The following is a 17551-nucleotide window of genomic DNA, read 5'->3' as shown; positions in this document are numbered from 1 at the left end:
CCTCATTTCCACAAAACCCTGGAAAAATCCAAAAAACTTCCTTAGAAGAGGTTAGGTGTTTATTTTTTTTTACTTTCTCCTCTTAAAATAGCACCAGGCTGCTTGGCCAAGGTCTTGGGCGCCTTAATAACACAGTAAATAAAATCATCCTGTACCCTGCCCTCCTCCCAGAAGCAAGAGGCAGCTTTTAGAGGGGTGGCTGCTCTCCATGGCTTGAGGCTSTCGCGTAGAGCAGCGGCCCGTGGCCCAGAGCCCCCCTGGGGCTGCTGCTCCCGAGATCCAGCTCATTTCTGTGCCTGTCAAGTGCATCCAGATTTTAGTCCTTGCTCGGTGTGTGAAAACAGCCCGGTGAAAGCGGAGCGAGTTGCACAGTGCTCTGCTGATCCAGGGTTTCCTCTGCGTGATTCGTGCCTCGCAGAGGGTGCAGAGCTGGGAAGAGAAGGGCAGTTGTGGCCACTGGGGTCACTGCTGAGCGCTCCCCATGAACTCTCCCTGGACAGTCCACGTGTGGCGTCAAATTCGGTGCCCATTGCATCTTCCCCAGSTCATGCCTGTGTGGCAGGTTTGTACCTGTGCCTAGAGATACCAAAAACAGGCTGTTATCTCTTTCAGATAAAATTAGCCTGGTTTTGCAAAGCCTGTGCAGCTCCCTCCAGGCATTAGAAAATGGGTTTGGGGAAGGGTTTGGTCTCCCAGCRTCTGCTTTGGGCCAAAATAACTTAAAAACACAATGCATCTCTATAACATGTATCTAGGCAGGAAACCTGGTTTGCTGTGGGTGCTGGTGGCAGTTGCAGGGATGCAGGTTGCTGTTTGAACGCTGATGCCCCTCGGGGCATGGCTGCTCTTTGCATGGAGATCCCATGTGCCAACYGAAGTCCTCCAGCCCGCCAGCTCCTGACCCTGTCCCCTCTTTCCCCGGCCGAGGCAGGATTTCGGCCAAGGACCTGAAGAACATGCTGTCCCAGGTCAACTATCGCGTGCCCAACATGAGGTTCCTGCGCGAGAGGCTCACGGTGAGTTTGCAGCCCCTTCCCTCTCCTCGCTTGCACCCAGGACCAGCTACTGCTCCTGCTCCTTCCCACATGAGCCTGGCACTCGCTCCTGGCACAGGGGAGAGCTTGGGAGCACCCAGGAGCTCCTGCCCTGCGGATGAGCTTCGTAACGCTGCTGGGAGCAAGGAAATCAGGGGGGAAAAATGATTTTGTAGGGAGAAAATAAGGGTGAAAGGTGGAAGTGCCTGAGCTCCATCCCTGTGAGGTTGAATGGAGAGCAGAGCTGAGAAACCTTGGTGCTCATGACCCTCCAGTATCAGTGAAGGGCCTTGCTCCTTCCTTATAAGATATATATATATATGTTCCTTCAATACTCCTCCGCTCTGCTTGCCTAGGGGTCAGTTTTGCTAAGGAAGATCCTGCTGCTCCCACCGGTCTTCCCAAACCCCCCTGCCCCATAGGAGGGGTGAAGGGGCCGGGAAGGGCCCGCGAGGCAGGTCCTGCTGGGCTCCCTCAGCGGGGCAGAGGGCAGGGGGCCTGTTGTGCCCACCCAGGTTTTACAGCCCCGCTCGCAGGTGAGGAGCTCTCTGTGTACCCAGTGCAGGGTGGATGCTCTGCAAAGTCAACACTTCTGACCTCGGGCACCTCTGTCAGTCGCTTCCACCAGCAATAAACCCCAGGGCCAAAGATCAGTGCGTGCCAGGAGGAGCATATGCCTCGTGTGCTGCAGACACCTCAAATATTTGCTGCAAGTGGAAAATGAAACGATCCTTTTGYTACTGCTCAAGTAAGCTGCAGTGCTTTTATGCTCAGCACAGTGATGCATCTGTGCGGATGGGCTTGGGCAGTGCTGGYAGCCCCGGGTTTAGGATGTGCTCGTGTCCCTGGGTGCTGCTGTGGGGTTCTCCTGTTCCTGGCAGAGAGGGAGAAGGTGGAGCAATGGTTGGGCCTTTCTCCTCCTCTCCTGTCTCGGCAGGAGCGTCTCCAGCCCCGTGCTGGGGCATCCTGAGGGCACGTGGGACCCCGCAGGCCCTGCGGGTCTGTTGCAGAGCTGCCTGTGGCCCCTCTAACACCGCTGTTGTTCTTGGCTGCAGGACGTGGAGCAGAGGAACGGGGATATCACGTACGGGCAGTTCGCRCAGCTCTACCGCAGCCTCATGTTCAGCGCCCAAAAGATGGTAAGAGCTGAATGCCCCAGGGGTGGGGAAGGGCATTACTGTTGGTTGCTCTTTTTAACCTGGCCTCCCTCAATTAATAGSTTGGGCCAGCTTCCCTGGCCCACCCCTGAGCCAGGGAAGACAGAAGCAAACACATTTTTGCTTAATGTGGCTAGCACAGCCCTTGGAGGGCTGCRTGAGCAGTAGCTGCAAGGATGGCAAGGCAGGGCAGGGCCTGGGACAAGGTGAAGGGCACAGTGGGGAGGAGGGAGGGCCGGACACCTACGGCTGCTCCAGGACAGGTGGGTTGGCCAAGGTTGCCTTCAAACAACACCAAGAGTTGATCTGCAAGGGGACAGATCTGCCTGCAGCCACCTGAAAGGGTCTAGGAGCTCAGGGCCGTACAAAGAGCTCCCTACTACTCTCCTCACCTTGACCTTTATCAAGTCACACTTTCACATACGCTGGCAACACTGCTGCAAATCTGATGTTTGTGCTTTTTTCTTTTACAGATGGACGTCCCCTTCCTAGACAGGTGGTTAATTCTCTCTGCTTGCTGGGGAAGGGGCAGCGCTGTTTCCTTTTGCTCCCAGMTTGAGCAGGTGGCTGCAGCGCCCTTGCTTGCCACAGTGCTGCTGGCAGGTTTCTTTCCTTTGCATTTTGTGAGTCAGCATCTGCACCGTAGACACGGGTCGGTAAGGGACTCCCTTCCTCCCAAGCATCTCACTGAGAGCTAGCCCAGGTCAGCTGCACCCACCACTTGGCAGATGTTTTATGTGAGATAAATGAGCTGTTGGGGCCGCTTCCCCAAAGTTACCTGTAGCTGGTCCTAGTGGGCTGCTGCACCAGGACCACGCAGGGCAGCAGCAGCCATGGAGCTGCTCCAGGTGGTGCCTGYGGTGCCATCGGCAGCTGTGCCCGCCCGGTCCTGACCCATGCACATCTCGGCYGTGATAAAAAGAGACTCAGTTTAGACATGGATGCAAAGAGTGAAAGACTTCTTAGCTTGTCCAGGTAATTTTCCATGGTTCCCTTTCTTTTTTTATTTTCCCATATAACCACAGAAAAGAGAGTTGGAAGGGAGCCTGTGGTTAATCCCTGTACCCAGGTGGTCAGGCTGCCCCATCCATTTGTCTTTTTCTCCTGGTAGTGCCCAGCATGTCCCTGTCTGACCCCTGCAGCCAGGTACTCTCAGGGACAAGTAGCATTTTGAGATAATCAGCTGCAAACGGTCCCTGCTCCTTTCCGAGCAGCTCCTTGAGGCCATGCTCTCCAGATGTCTGTCGCGTCCACGACCACCCCTTGTCTGCCCCATACCTATTTACTTCTTTTCCCTTTTATACAACTCAGTCCCTCTGGCTTTCTGCTTATTTTTACTGCTCTCCACTGGAGTTTCATGTTGTACCCTTGGTGGGTGACTGCTGGACTGCTCGAGGTGCCCCCATCTCTGGGATGTGGACACGTCAGCTCAGCTGCTGGGCATTTGCCATCCCACCTCGGATGCTCCGGCTGCATCTGCAGCCCTTGGCACCCTGGTGCTTGCTGGGGGACGTGGTGGGTGTCACCTGCGTGTGGCTCTTCTTTCAGGACATGTTGTGATGCTACTGGAAGCCTCTCTCTTTCTTCCCTCAGGGGTGGAGAAAGGTCTGAACACTTCAGGGTGTCGCTGCTGGACTTCCAGAAGTTCCTACTGGAGTGCCAGATGGTGAGCGGGGGGATCACATCCTCAGGAATCCTGCACTTGGGCGGGTGGTTTTGACCTGCAGCTGGAACAATCAGGTCACGGGGAGCTTCTCCTGGCCCATGTCCACCACTGTAGAGCACCTTGCAAGGACCAGAAAGGCACCTCAGCCAGGCACCCTTGCCGGGAAGAGATGGGGAGCAGAAGGTCCCTGAGCAAGGGAGGGAGCAATCTTCTGAGCAGAAGGGCCCTCTCAACGGAGGGGGAAGAATACGTGAAATAAGGGAAAATGAGGGCCACTTAAGAACGGGTCAGGTTTCTGCAGTCGCTGGCTAGCCAGCGTTTGTGCTGATGGCTGAATCCCCAGGTGGGGCAGCCTCATATTTACAACTGCCTCCCTAATGGTTAGGGCTTCTAGCTGGATATGCTGCATGTGGTTTTGAATAACACTTTCTGAAATTGCTGCTTTTTGATATCTTTCTGTGGGTTTGCAGGAGCTCTGGGCTACAGATATCCTTCAGGTGCAGGAGTTCATGTTCAGCTTCCTGCGAGACCCTTTGCGAGAGATCGACGAGCCCTATTTCTCCCTGGATGAAGTAAGGCACCCTGCACACGAGTGAGTGCGTGGCCTGGCGGGGACGGCACCCGCGGCCTCCCCACGCAGCGGGTGCTGCGGCGCGAGCACCCAGGTCTCCGTCCYGCTGTGGCTTTGCACCGTGGTCACGGCGGTCAGGGCCTTGCCGTGTCCTCTGAGCAGCAGCGCTCGGCAGGACGAGCCTGGTGGTCTGGGTGGCCTCCGGGCTCCACGAGAGCGGGGGGGTCTCGCCACTGGTGGAGGAAATGGTTTCTGGGCCCTGCTCTCGTGCTGAGGAGCCCTCATTGGGCAGTTGCATCTGAGGAGTGGATGGTTGCAGGTGGTGCAGCTGCTAGACAAAAAAAAAAGAGGTCGTGTTTGGCTTCATGCCCTTTTGCAACATGCCTCTCTTCAAGGCAAGGAATCACACAGAATCACAGAAYGGTTGAGGTTGGAAGGGACCTCTAGAGATCATCTAGTCCAGCCCCCTGCTCCAGCAGGGACACCAGAGCACATGGCACAGGGTGRCATCCAGGTGGGTTTGGAAGCTCTCCAGAGAAGGAGCCTCTGCAGCCTCCCTGGGCAGCCTGGCACCCTCACAGGGAAGAAGTTCTTCCTCACATGGAAATGGAACTGTCTGGGTTTCAACTTGCACCCATTAGGGAAGTTAATACGCCAAACTGTTGAAAACAAAAGAATAAAAATGATTGGAGATACCTCCATGGCCCTAATGAGCTCTTGCCTGCCACATGAGCTGACTGTGTACCTGACTTGCAAATAAAATGCAGAAAGATTCTTTTTATTTGACTCCAGTTGGGCCACCATAGGGATCTGTGTGTCCAGTGTAAGGATCACAGTCCTGCTGTGGCTTGGGAGATAGGTGGTAACACCGAAAGCTGTGGTCACTTGAGCACGCTGAGTCAGGTGGCTGTGCTCTGAGTCTCAGTTGCCTCTGGTTGGACCTGAATCAGGCTCTTGGCTGCCTGCYGGTGGTGGAGTCAACAGGCAGCCTCCCACCACACAACACAGCCTGTGCAGGGCTTGCAGAACAGCTGCCCTCTTGGTGGCTGTTGCCTCTGAGGACCAGCTGTGTGTGTAAAAGTACCCCCTGCACTCAATCCGCCTCGTCATTAACACTCTTCTGTTTTTTTCTCTTGAGCAGTTTCTCACCTTCCTGTTTTCCAAAGAGAACAGCATCTGGGACTCGCAGCTGGACATGGTGTGTCTGGAGAACATGAACAACCCCCTCTCCCATTACTGGATCTCTTCCTCGCACAACACGTAAGGACGAGGGAGATGTCTGTTCCCGGCATCGTGTCCTGCTAGGGCAGGGTGAAATTCTTCCATAACCACTTTGCCTGGTCGCAGTGATGAGACGAGCAGACCAGTACATAAGAGACTCTCTTAATACCTCAATCTTCCCTGCCATGGTTTTAGCATTGGTRTTTTGCTGTGTCAGCAGTGAACATCTGCTCAGACTGTGCTTCAGGTCCCTTGGCAGTGTCTTCCCATCAGCAATATCATCTTTCTTAGCCTTTAGGAATGGATGTGGTAAAACCTTAGCAGGCTGAAGATGGCCATGTACCCGCAATCTTCATGGAAGAGCCTTGTAGACTTGCAGTCCTTGCAGGCAGACAGCCACTCTGTGCTCACAGCTGGTGTGGTGTAGCCCCAACATGTTCATCTTGATTTAAAAACTGGGAATCGGATCTCCAAAGCTGACTGCTAGCTGAGCTGGAGCGCAGGTAGGGAGCTGCTAGGGTAGCCTGGCCTAGGGAAGTCTTCATTTGGCTTCGTATTTGTGGCACCATTATTGATACTGCTCTTGAAAGCTCATCTCAAGACCCTGCCTCAGCCAGGCAGTGCTTGGAGCACCTCCGAGTAGGGCTAGAGCCATAGCCACCCTAGGCAAGATGACAGGGACTGTCACCCTCCCTAAAAACACAGGACAGGTCCGCGGCGTCCTGGGAGGTCACCCCACGTGCAGTGCACGTCTGTCTTCTCCTGATCCCTCCTCTCATGTGCAAGGTACCTGACGGGGGATCAGTTCTCGAGCGAGTCCTCGCTGGAGGCCTACGCCCGCTGCTTGCGCATGGGCTGCCGCTGCATTGAACGTGAGTACAGGGGCCACTGGCTCTCTCCCAGCACCTTTGTCCCACCACTGGGGTGCTTTATGGTGGGAGGTGAAGTCTGGGCACAGAAGGGTGCTCAGGGTGAATTCAGTGTTGTCACTGTGACATGCTGAAGGGCTGAGGTTGCTTGGTACGTGCCTGAGCCTCTGCTCCCCCAGAGAGATGTTGATTTTTCCCTTCTGTCCTTTACTGCCCTCCAACGGGAGCTCCCTGCTGTGCTCAGGTCTCTCTTGTGTCTGGGTCGTGCTTGTGTTCTGGCCTTTGGAATAAGCTTCCCCCCTGGGTCTCTTGCAGTGGATTGCTGGGATGGTCCTGATGGGATGCCAGTGATCTACCACGGACACACCTTGACCACCAAGATCAAGTTTTCCGATGTCTTGGTCACTATCAAGGAACATGCCTTTGTCACATCCGAGTGAGTACACCAGGGACCTGAACCTCACCCGGCAGAGTGGTCAGAGAGACAAAATGCTGGAGCTGAGGCTGTAGCAAAACCATTATCCAGAGACTAAACTTGGAATTGTTAAATGCCATCCAGACACTGCTCTGGTAACGACAGCTGATTTCTTCCTCCCAGTTTTCCTGTCATCTTGTCCATTGAGGACCATTGCAGCATTGCTCAGCAGAGGAACATGGCTCAGAACTTCAAGAAGGTCTTTGGCGATATGCTCCTCACCAAACCAGTAGATATTTCTGCTGACGGGCTCCCCTCTCCAAACCAGCTCAAGAGGAAGATTCTGATAAAGGTGAGCTTCTCACCCTACTAGGTGTTTAAGTGAAGAAAACAGGAGTGGATTAGTCAAGAGTTTGGGATCCTGGTTAGAAGCTGTTCTCAGGAGTTTGGTTAAGATATTGGTGTTTGTCCTGCAAAAATGACCCCAGGAAGAAAGTGGGACTTCAGTGTCATTTGATGGTCTCATATGATGATCTCTTGTCTTAGTTGTTTTAGTCTGTGGCAAACCCACTGCGGTTTTAGGGTGGTTCATATCTGGGCCCTGGGAAATTCCTTCTGCCCTTTGGGGATTCCTGCGCCTCTCCTCATGTCTCACTTTCCCATTCTGCAGCACAAGAAGCTGGCGGAGGGCAGTGCTTATGAGGAGCTCCCCACGTCCGTGATGTATTCGGAGAATGACATCAGCAATTCCATCAAGAACGGGATCCTCTACCTGGAAGACCCCATCAATCATGTACGTCTGCCACTGTCACCTGGCACCTCTCTGAGGGCCACATAGGACCCCACCGCTAACCCAGACTGTGAATTATGTAAGACAAGGTGCAGTGCTGAAGGAAGATCTATTGTATGAAGAAGTTAAGGGCTGTTGGCTTCTCCTGGTTCTTGGGAATCCCTTGGGAATCAGCTAGCTGAAGGCTGGGAGAGTTGTTATGCTGGCTCTCTCCTGTGCTCTTCCCTAGGTATCTCCTGCTGGCCCTTGTTAGAGGCAGAAGGCTGGGCTAGAGGGAGCTCTGGGCTCTGCCCCTGTGCAATCCATGTAGGGTTATCTGTTGCTGCAGTAAGTTCTAGTGATGGCCTGGTGGCTTTTGGAGTGCCTAAACACTTAATAACACAACTAAATGAGCACTGTGCTTTGGAAAGAGTTGAGTGTTCATTTTCCTGTGTGCATTTACTTAAACACAGTCCACTTTTTTAGCTGCTTGTGCTTTGGTGGGGATCTTTGAGGCAAGATCATATGAGAAAGACGCAGGTTTGGGGAAAATATAGTAAAATGCAATGGTAAAACTGTTCCCATCTCTGATATCCCTTGAGCTGAATCCATACTGAGTGTTTTCTTTCTGCACTGATTTGCCCTTCCCCTGGCTTCCCTTAACGTCTCCTGGGGAGTTTGCAGCATGATCTGCAGTCAGTTTGTATAAGAGCTCTATCACGTCGTGTTTTTTTCCTACTGATAAATCCCTGCTTTGGGTCTGGGGGATGTCTTGGAAGGTTCTCTGACTGTTCACTTAAATCACTGTTGTTGATGATTGTCCTTCACCAACCCAATCACTCCTCGTGCTAATTAGAAAGTGAAAATCCCCCTGGTTGGTGCTGGGTAACTAGGAGCTTCCTCAAGGGATCTCTTTGCCCAAAGCTCGTTTCCTTGCAGGAGTGGAACCCACATTACTTCGTCCTGACCAGCAGCAAGATCTATTACTCTGGGGAGACAACCAGTGACCAAGGAAACGAGGATGAGGAAGAGCAAAAAGAGGTAAGGGCAGTAGTCCCTTGTATGAAATGATCAGGGGGAAATGCAGTCTTGCATCTCCACTGCAGCCTGACTTCGGAAGCACAAGCCATGGTGGGAAAGGTGAGAGCTAATCCAGAGGTCCCTCGGTCCTGGTTAGAGGGCCCATGAGCAGAGCAGGTCCAGGCACCCTGAGCCCACCCTCGTGACCCTCGTCTGTGTGTTGTCCCATGCCAGGCGAGCAACAGCACCGAGCTTCACTCCACGGAGAAGTGGTTCCATGGCAAACTGGGGGCAGGACGTGACGGGCGCCACATAGCCGAGAGGCTGCTGACAGAGTATTGCATCGAGACCGGGGCGCCCGACGGCTCCTTCCTCGTGCGAGAGAGCGAGACCTTCGTTGGAGACTATACCYTGTCCTTCTGGTAAGGGGCTGCAGGTGCCGACCTGCTCACTGCTCTGCGTGTCAGTCCTGGGGTGGTCTTCATCTTGACACTGTCTTCGTCACTGTATCCTAAGTGGAGTCCCATTCTCCACTGTCCTGCTGATCTGTGAGCAAATTTCTCCATCTTTCTGTGCCTCCCTGCTCCATCAGCTCTCTGTGGAGACCCTTTTGCAACCTTCTCTGGTGGGACGGGAACATCGTGTCCTCCTCAGCTGACCCCAGCTGTGGTGGGGTCTGAGGAGGCTGTAAATGAATGTGAACGTTCTCCACCAACCCTGGTCTACCCCGTCCCTCCCTGCAGGCGCAACGGGAAGGTGCAGCACTGCCGGATCCACTCACGGCAGGATGCCGGCAGCCCCAAGTTCTTCCTGACTGACAACCTCGTGTTCGACAGCCTCTACGACCTCATCACCCACTACCAGGAGGTGCCGCTGAGGTGCAACGAGTTTGAGATGAGGCTCACGGAGCCRGTGCCTCAGACCAATGCCCATGAGAGCAAAGAGTGAGTGCGTGTGAGAGGAGAGTGCCTTGTGTCCTGTAATGACTGGGCGGCTGGGGGAAGCCATTCCAAGTCTCTCTGCAGTTCTGGCCAGCTCTGTTCCTGCTGCATCCCCTGGCTGTCCCCCTGAGGGGAGGACACTGCCCTGTGGCAGTGGGCAGCTAAGGTGGTGCTCTCTGCTGCCTGCCTTTTCCGTAGGATTTGGGCAACCTTTTGGATGTGAGGGGAAGCAGGATTGCATGGAAGAGCCACATGAGTGCAGGGACGTGCTCACGGTGACGTTGCCTTCCCTGCAGGTGGTACCACGCGAGCCTCACGCGGGCCCAGGCCGAGCACATGCTGATGAGGGTGCCGCGCGACGGAGCCTTCCTGGTGCGCAAGAGGAGCGAGCCCAGCTCTTACGCCATCTCCTTCCGGTGCGGCCTGGGACAGGGTGGTGGGCGTGAGCGGCGGGGTCGGGGACGTGTCCCAGGAAACGGTGGGGATGGGGACACATCCCGGAACGTGGTGGGAATGGGATGTATCCTGGGAGACAGCAGGGATGGGATGCTGCRGAGGCTCTGCGCAAAGAGCGAGAGAGGGGACAAGTGTGAAGGGGTCAGGAATAGCAGTGATGGCTCTGAGGGGTTTGCACGTGGCCTGGGGAATCTTTGCTCTTCTCTGCTGTACCCCTTTCTCGCCTCCTCTCCTGTGGTGCCCGTGGGGCTGTTGGGTCCCTCTGGGAGGTTGTGTCACATGGCAATGGGCACACAACTGATGGAGCATTTCTGGCCTAACAGGAACCTTTCCAGAGCTTCTGGTCTCTCCTCAATGACCCAATATAAGTTTTAGGTGCTGTAAGAGCCYATAGGACCCTGCTCTTCCTTGACTCTGGTGCCTTTGCTCAACCCAAGGTCCATAGTATTTTCTTCTCTCCCTGCCTAACATTCCCATTTCCACAAGGAAACATTGCCTCCGTTGCCCTGCGCACTGTGGGGCATCCTTGGCTGGGATCCCTGGGGACCGTGATGTGCTGCAGCCATGCAGACACCTCCCTGAGGTGACATGGCTGTGGTGGCACATGGCTGTGCCACATCACAGAGGTCACTTTGGCCAACACTCACCACTTTGTTCCTCAGCCATCATGGAGAGCAGCTTTTGAGCAGGGAGAGGTCCCTCTCTTGCCTTGCATCAAGCAGCTTCTCTGTCTCTCTCGACCTGCCAGGGCGGAGGGGAAGATCAAGCACTGCCGGGTGCAGCAGGAGGGCCAGACCGTGCTGCTGGGCAACTCCGAGTTCGAGAGCCTCGTGGACTTGATCAGCTACTATGAAAAGCACCCACTGTACCGCAAGATGAAGCTGAGGTATCCCATCAACGAGGAGACGCTGGAGAAGATAGGGACAGCGGTGAGTGCTGGTGCTGGCAGACAAAGGACAAGGGATAGGTCTGTCCTGAGCTAATGCCCCGCGGCAGTTCTCTGTGCTTCGCAGCCCACGTCTCTTGGTGCCTCCTGGCGTGCCAGGAGCTGCTGGGAATGTGTCTTGAGTGAGGTCTGTGGCTGCCCCTCTGACTCACGGCAGCAGGGAGTGTGGGCTTGGCATCTCTTTGCAGGGGGCAGCCTTTCTTGGGTTGGCTTGTCTTCCCTGGCACGTTTTTCCCCTTCCCCGAAGGATAGGGCTTGTTCTCTTGTAGAGTGACCGTTTCCATCACTCGCCCTTGTTTTGGCAGGAGCCGGACTATGGAGCCCTGTATGAGGGTCGCCATCCCGGCTTCTACGTGGAGGCCAACCCCATGCCCACCTTCAAGGTACGTTCTCACCGCTCGCTGTGTAACCCTCTGCAGTGCCAGCTCTGCTCCATGCAGCTGCTCCCAACCTGCTCTTCCTGCTTTCCTGAATCCTGCTGAGAAAGGCAGGGACAAGGAAGGACCTTCTGCAAGGTTAGATAAGACCCGTCTCTTTCCACCACCCTCCAAAGCTCCTGAATCTGGTTCACAACCTTCTGTTAGACTTCCCTCATCCTTTCCTGAGCTCTAGGTCATTCTTTTTTTCTCTGGCCCAGCCAGCCAGGCTGAGTATCTGGATCAATCTGAGTTTATTAATTCCTAGGGGAAAAAAAAACAGATGAGCCTAAATTCTTCCTCACACTTTCTTGCGCCAGGCTGGGTGTTGCTGCCTGCTCTGGTTTGCAGGCTTCTTGCAGAAACTCTCTGGGATGCAGAGCCCTGGCACGAGTAGCAATTCCCTTGCATTTGGGATCTTCCCTGCATCCCAGCTGCTTGTCTTCAGCACAAAGAGGTCTGTGCAGCACCCTGCCAGACTTGTGGCCTCGGTGGGCTGCCATAAATAGGGACCTCAGGGACCTGGCCTTGTTTTGTAAAGGGTCTGGCAGCCAGGCTGGCTGCTGCACAGCTCGTGTCGTGGTGGGAGCTGCTCCCTCAGCTGCAGCCACATCAGGAGCGTGACTGTGTGGGTCGCCCTCCTCCTTGCAGTGTGCAGTCAAAGCCCTGTTTGACTACAAGGCGCAGCGGGAGGACGAGCTCACCTTCACCAAGAACGCCATCATCCAGAACGTGGAGAAGCAGGAAGGAGGCTGGTGAGTTCATTGTGCCCTCCCTTTTCCCAAGGGATCAGTCCATACAGGGAGGTGCCCCATATAGGGGGATTCTTTGGGGTCCAAAGCCCACTGTGTTCTCGTGAACCCTAARGGCAGGCAAGGAAGGACCTGCCTGGCACGTGTTGTCCCAGCTCAGGAGGATCTGGGATCTCACGGTTGGTGCTCACGTTGTCCCTTCCCTCCTTCAGGTGGAGAGGGGATTATGGGGGCAAGAAGCAGCTGTGGTTCCCTTCCAACTACGTGGAGGAGATCAGCAGCCCCAGCAGCCTGGAGCCGGAGCGCGAGGTGAGCAAGGGGGGCACTGGGGAGGGCCCCCCAGCGGCTCTGCTCTCGTGTCCAACCCCATCGAGCTTGTGGTTCGTCCCCCGCAGCAGCTGGATGAGAACAGCCCCCTGGGAGACCTGCTCGGAGGGGTCCTGGACGTGCCGTCCTGTCAGATTGGTGAGTGCCAGGGAGGGATGCAGGTCAGGGGTCTGTTACCTGGTTCGTGGGGCTCCTGGATACCGTCTGTAGGCAGCCTCAGGCCTGCTGCAAGTGCAGGCAAGTCTGCAGGCCCGTTTCTGTGTGGGGCTGTTCTCGGGTGCTGCTCCTCTGTGTGTTGGGCCTGGGCAACAGGGATGCCTGGATGTCAGGGTGCAGGCATGGAGCATATTGGGGCATGTGGGAGCCACCTTGATGTCCCGTGAAGGAGCCACGCCAAGATGCCCTGAGCCTGCGCTCTCAGAAGGCAGCAGCAGGAGTCAGTCCCAACCACCCCAAGGGCAACAGCTCTCACACTGACTTTGTAGAGCTCCTACACACCTTCTGTAATGATGTGTGTGTACACGTGCCCCAACCTGGCTGCCCGCCTGCTGTGGGGCTTCACAGAGCTGGATCTGGCTTGCAGCTCCCCCTGTCCTCTCACTGTCCCCCTGGGCCCAGAGGACATCTTATTCCATGGCTGTTCCCAGAGAGCAAGAGCATTTCAGGGCATGGAATGGGGAAAATTCAGGAATGGGAGGAAAAGAGTGGTGCAAAGGCCATGGGGTTCTTCTCATCACCTCGGGATGCAATTTGCATCATCASCTATTGCTCCCTGGGTGACTCCTGCCTTTGCTCACTAGAAATGGGAGCTTTTCTCTCAGTTGTAGAGCCCGGGACAGTCCTGAGGGTCCCTCGGCATYGGTCCCCTCCTTGCCGCCTGCTAGTGACCTCCCCTGTGCTCCCTCTCCCCGCACAGCCATCCGTCCCGAGGGGAAGAACAACCGCCTGTTCGTCTTCTCCATCAGCATGGCCTCGGTGTCGCGCCTGTCCCTCGACGTGGCAGCCGACACGCACGAGGACCTGCTCGACTGGGTGAAGAAGATCCGGGAGGCGGCGCAGACGGCCGATGCCCGGGTGAGTCCCGAGAGCCCTCAAAAGGGGAGGCATCTCGTGGCAAAGCCCTGGGCTTCCCAGAGCAGGATGAGGGTCACAGGGAGCAGGTTTAGGCTGGGGGAGAGGGTGGGCAAACGGCTGCCTGCGACTCTGAGGCGAAGCTGCAGCCACCTCGTGCTGGGGCCAGCCCTGCTCTGGGCAGGAGGCTGCAGCACCAGGGGTCCCTCCTGCGTGTGCTCCCGTCGGCGAGGGCCCGCCTGAGCTGCCAGCTCTTGCCACCCTGCAGCAGGGTGGCCACGTGCTGCCATGAGCTGGCCCTGAAGCCTCTCTCCCTGTCTTGGCAGCTCTCCGAAGGCAAGATGATGGAGAGGAGGAAGAAGATTGCGCTGGAGCTTTCAGAGCTGGTCGTCTATTGTCGACCAGTGCCCTTTGATGAAGAGAGTGAGCATCGGTTTCCTGGTGGCCCTTCTAATCTCGTGGCTGTAGCAGGCAGTAACCATGGGGTTATTCACCCTCCCATGCGTCCCCCAAGGATGTTCTCTTGGCCTTTGGCCATGGGGGACTGGTGTCCAAAGCAAATTGGAACCATTTTACATGGGAGAACTGAAAATTTCCTTCTGCAGAAGGTAGAAGTTCCTTTCCCTGTCTCCTTGTAGCTAAGGCTGGTGCCATCCTGAGCTCTGGGGGACCAGGGCCCCATCCCAGAGCGATGTTGATGCTTTCAACCTGCTCCTGCTGTGCTACCAGCARAGTTAAGAGCCTGAGAGACCGGCARTACTGGAGCTAGGACAGGAGAGGGCAGTGTGAGGAAGGGGTGGGAATGGAGGGTGCTGGAGCAGCCAGACATCTCCGAGGAAGCTGCACGTACCCTGCCAGGCTCTGTCCACTTTCACAACTTATGCTGCACATTCTCTTCTCACAGAGATCGGCACAGAGAGGGCCTGTTACCGGGACATGTCCTCCTTCCCCGAGACCAAAGCGGAGAAGTACGTCAACAAGATCAAAGGCAAGAAGTTCCTGCAGTACAACCGCCTGCAGCTCTCGCGCATCTACCCCAAGGGCCAGCGCCTCGACTCCTCCAACTATGACCCGCTGCCCATGTGGATCTGCGGCAGCCAGTTGGTAGCCCTCAACTTCCAGACGCCAGGTGAGAGCACTGGGCAGGCTGGGCCTCCAGCACGGTCAGTCCAGCCTTTCCCTTGCACTGGCTGGCGCCAAACCCTTCTGTGAGCCGCTTCAGCTCACTAACCCRCCGAGAAACTCCTCTGTCTTCCTTTCTTTTCCGGGGTTTCCACCCGTTTTGTGAATTTAAAGCATCTCACAGAAGGGATTGGTAAATGCGAGAGTCAAGGGAGGAGAAAAAAGGTGACCTGTGGAACCCTGGCAGTTGGGTAAAGCCCTTGGCCCAGGTGCGTGCAGGAGCTGCAGTGAGGCCGAGGTGCCCGAGAAAAGCCGAGTCCCCCCAGCAAAGCAGGGGGCAAAAGGTTTCCTGCATGACACAGAGGGCCCGGAGGCTCTGGCTTTGGGTGGAAGGGCCACCTYTACCCATGTCCTACCTGTGCCCTCCAGACAAGCCCATGCAGATGAACCAGGCCTTGTTCCTGTCCAGCGGCCAGTGCGGGTACGTCCTGCAGCCGACCAACATGCGGGATGACTTCTTCGACCCCTTCGACAAGAGCACCCTGCGCGGCGTTGAGCCGCTCTCCATCTCCATCGAGGTGGGTGCCCTCCCCTGCTCCATCCCTCCCTTCCTGAGTGGCACAGGGAGGACGGAGAGGAGCTGCAGGACAGGTCGGCCTGGCCCTAGGGCCCTCACTGGGGGCAGAGGGCCTGACTGCAGGGGCAGCAACGTGCATCCCCTTGCGTGGATGGTGCAGGTTATCCCTGTGGGGAGGATGATGGGCTGAGCCTGTCTAGTGAGTTTGGGGCAAGTGTGGTGAAGAAACATTTTTGTGTGGGTTTCTGGTCTTTGTTTGCTGCTGTTCTAGGTGTCCCTGCTTGAGCAGGGAGGCTGGATTAGATGATCTCCTAGAGGTCCCTTCCGACCTCAACCGTTCTGTGATTCCTCAGCTGACTCCCTGCTTCAGCCCCTGTTTAAGAGCAGTCCCACCAGGACAGGATTGGAGAGCAGTAGCTGGAAGGGAAGGGCTGGGGGTGCTTCCATAGGCAAAAAGTGTAACTGGATTCCCCAGGTGCCTGCAGAGGAGCAGCAGGAGCTGCTGGAGGCACCAACTGCTTTTGGGAACCACCTGTGTAGAGCATGGGGGGACCCCACTGTGTCTCTACACGGGGAAAAAAAGGCAGAAAAGAGCTTGACTGTTTTGCCACCCTCATTGTGGCCTTGCAAAGCGAATTGCAGCCCTGGAGCCCAAAGACAGGACKTGAAGGCAGCGCTGGACAGAGGGCACCAGGCCAAGGGGCCGGTGCCGGCAGGTGGCAATCGTGAGCTGTGGCACCGGGGCCCTGCCAGCCCAGGCTCTGCGGTGCCCAAGGAGGAGGTGGGCGGCCTTGTCCTTGCCCAGCTTCCTGAGGGCTGCCTGAACACACACGAGTGCCTTGGCAGGAGCAGGAGCACTGGGCCCCGCTGCGCTCTCGCTACCAGCTGGGCCAGTCCTCTCTCGCCCTCACTGAGTTGCTCCCAGGCTAAGCTGGGCCAGTGAGCGGAAGGGAGCTGGGCACAGGTCGAACCCAGAGCCACCACCAAATCCCTCCATGCAGAGACCATGGCTTTGCCAGGCCTTGGGGCTTCCGTGCTTGGACCGGTGCTGTCGCGGCAGCCTGTGCTGTGAGCCCAGATGGGCCCAGAGCCCAGCTGGCTCTGCCTCTGTGCACTGGCTGTCATCTCTGCAAGTCCCCTTTGTGCCACACAGGCCTCGGGGACGAGGCAGCACAGATCTTGCTGTTAGAGGCTTGCAATTTCATTGACAACACGTTAACCTTGTGTGCAGTGTCTCAGAGGAAACCCTGGCACCGTCTCCGTGCACCTTTTGCATGACAGAGCTCTATATGTTCTTCCTGTGTCTTGGAGTAAAGCTGCAGCCACCATCCCCTTTAGAGATGTTCTCAGCTGTTGTCCTCCATGAGAAGTGCCCCATGTCCCCAGCAAAGGCAGCTTTAGCCACCTCGAGGCCAGCGTGATCCGGAGCTGGTGACGCAGCGTTGGCAGCGCGGCCCTCCCTGCACAGGCGCGTGCCGCAGTCCCATGCAGGGCCATCTGGCCGCGGGCAGGAGGGAACGGGCAGTTCTTCCTCCTGCGAGGAAGCAGGCTGTCGTGGAGCACAGGCCGTGCTGCCAACAGGAAGGGGGACAGCTGCGGGGACGCGCTGAGCTTGGAGCACTCTTCTCCGTGCAGCACTGATGCCTAGGAGTTACGAGAAGCAGCTCTGTGTAAATCTCCAAGYTGCCAGAGACTGGGAAAGGAGTCCTGGCTTGGTGGCCTGGCTCGAGCAGGTGCCGGATCCTGCCTGGCTGCCGCAGGGAAGATGCAGTAGCCACAGGCTCATCTGTCCCACATAGGTGGCAGGAGCCTGTAAGGGTTCAGCCACCTTTATCTTGSAAGTTAAAGGGAGATCAGTAACAGCAGCCTGCAGGGTTTGGAGCACTTTTTTTTTTTAATGGCCTGACTGTCCCTGTCCCTTCTACCTCCGTTTAGCAGAGCTGGGGTGATTTGTTTAGAAAGAAAATTCCTCAGTGTGCAAACAAGGTTTTTCCATTGGCTTCTGTGTGTGCCAAAGCTTCCTCTCTTCCCCAGGTGCTGGGCGCCCGGCACCTTCCCAAAAACGGGAGGGGAATCGTTTGTCCCTTTGTGGAGGTGGAGGTGTCCGGAGCCGAGTACGACAACATGAAACAGAAGACGGAGATCGTGGGTGAGCTGCTTTGTAACCCTCCCCATGATGGCGGTGCCGTTTGCTGCCCCCATAGCTGCTCTTGGCAGCTTT

General features: G+C 56.2%; 1 protein-coding gene across 2 annotated transcripts in view; it reads left to right on the top strand.

The window, feature by feature from the left end:
- PLCG1 (phospholipase C gamma 1) overlaps positions 1-17551 on the top strand; it is a 40972-nt gene that overhangs the window by 20515 nt on the left and 2906 nt on the right. For both annotated transcript variants that reach the window (XM_026042066.1, XM_026042065.1), the window contains exons 5-28: positions 932-1016; positions 2090-2173; positions 2665-2687; positions 3785-3857; positions 4328-4429; positions 5570-5688; positions 6436-6521; positions 6834-6954; positions 7117-7285; positions 7604-7726; positions 8642-8743; positions 8957-9144; positions 9466-9666; positions 9960-10079; positions 10868-11048; positions 11371-11448; positions 12133-12236; positions 12446-12542; positions 12629-12698; positions 13477-13634; positions 13958-14054; positions 14536-14760; positions 15183-15331; positions 17365-17479. In XM_026042066.1, the coding sequence (XP_025897851.1) occupies positions 932-1016; positions 2090-2173; positions 2665-2687; positions 3785-3857; positions 4328-4429; positions 5570-5688; positions 6436-6521; positions 6834-6954; positions 7117-7285; positions 7604-7726; positions 8642-8743; positions 8957-9144; positions 9466-9666; positions 9960-10079; positions 10868-11048; positions 11371-11448; positions 12133-12236; positions 12446-12542; positions 12629-12698; positions 13477-13634; positions 13958-14054; positions 14536-14760; positions 15183-15331; positions 17365-17479 (2870 nt within the window). The remainder of the gene's footprint in view (positions 1-931; positions 1017-2089; positions 2174-2664; positions 2688-3784; positions 3858-4327; positions 4430-5569; positions 5689-6435; positions 6522-6833; positions 6955-7116; positions 7286-7603; positions 7727-8641; positions 8744-8956; positions 9145-9465; positions 9667-9959; positions 10080-10867; positions 11049-11370; positions 11449-12132; positions 12237-12445; positions 12543-12628; positions 12699-13476; positions 13635-13957; positions 14055-14535; positions 14761-15182; positions 15332-17364; positions 17480-17551) is intronic.

The sequence above is a fragment of the Nothoprocta perdicaria genome, unplaced genomic scaffold (assembly GCF_003342845.1).
Source record: "Nothoprocta perdicaria isolate Ctin4 unplaced genomic scaffold, notPer1 scaffold_3, whole genome shotgun sequence".
NCBI lineage: Eukaryota > Metazoa > Chordata > Aves > Tinamiformes > Tinamidae > Nothoprocta > Nothoprocta perdicaria.
The sequence above is the reverse complement of the archived record's forward strand: the minus strand, read 5'-3'. Positions and strand labels throughout refer to the sequence as shown.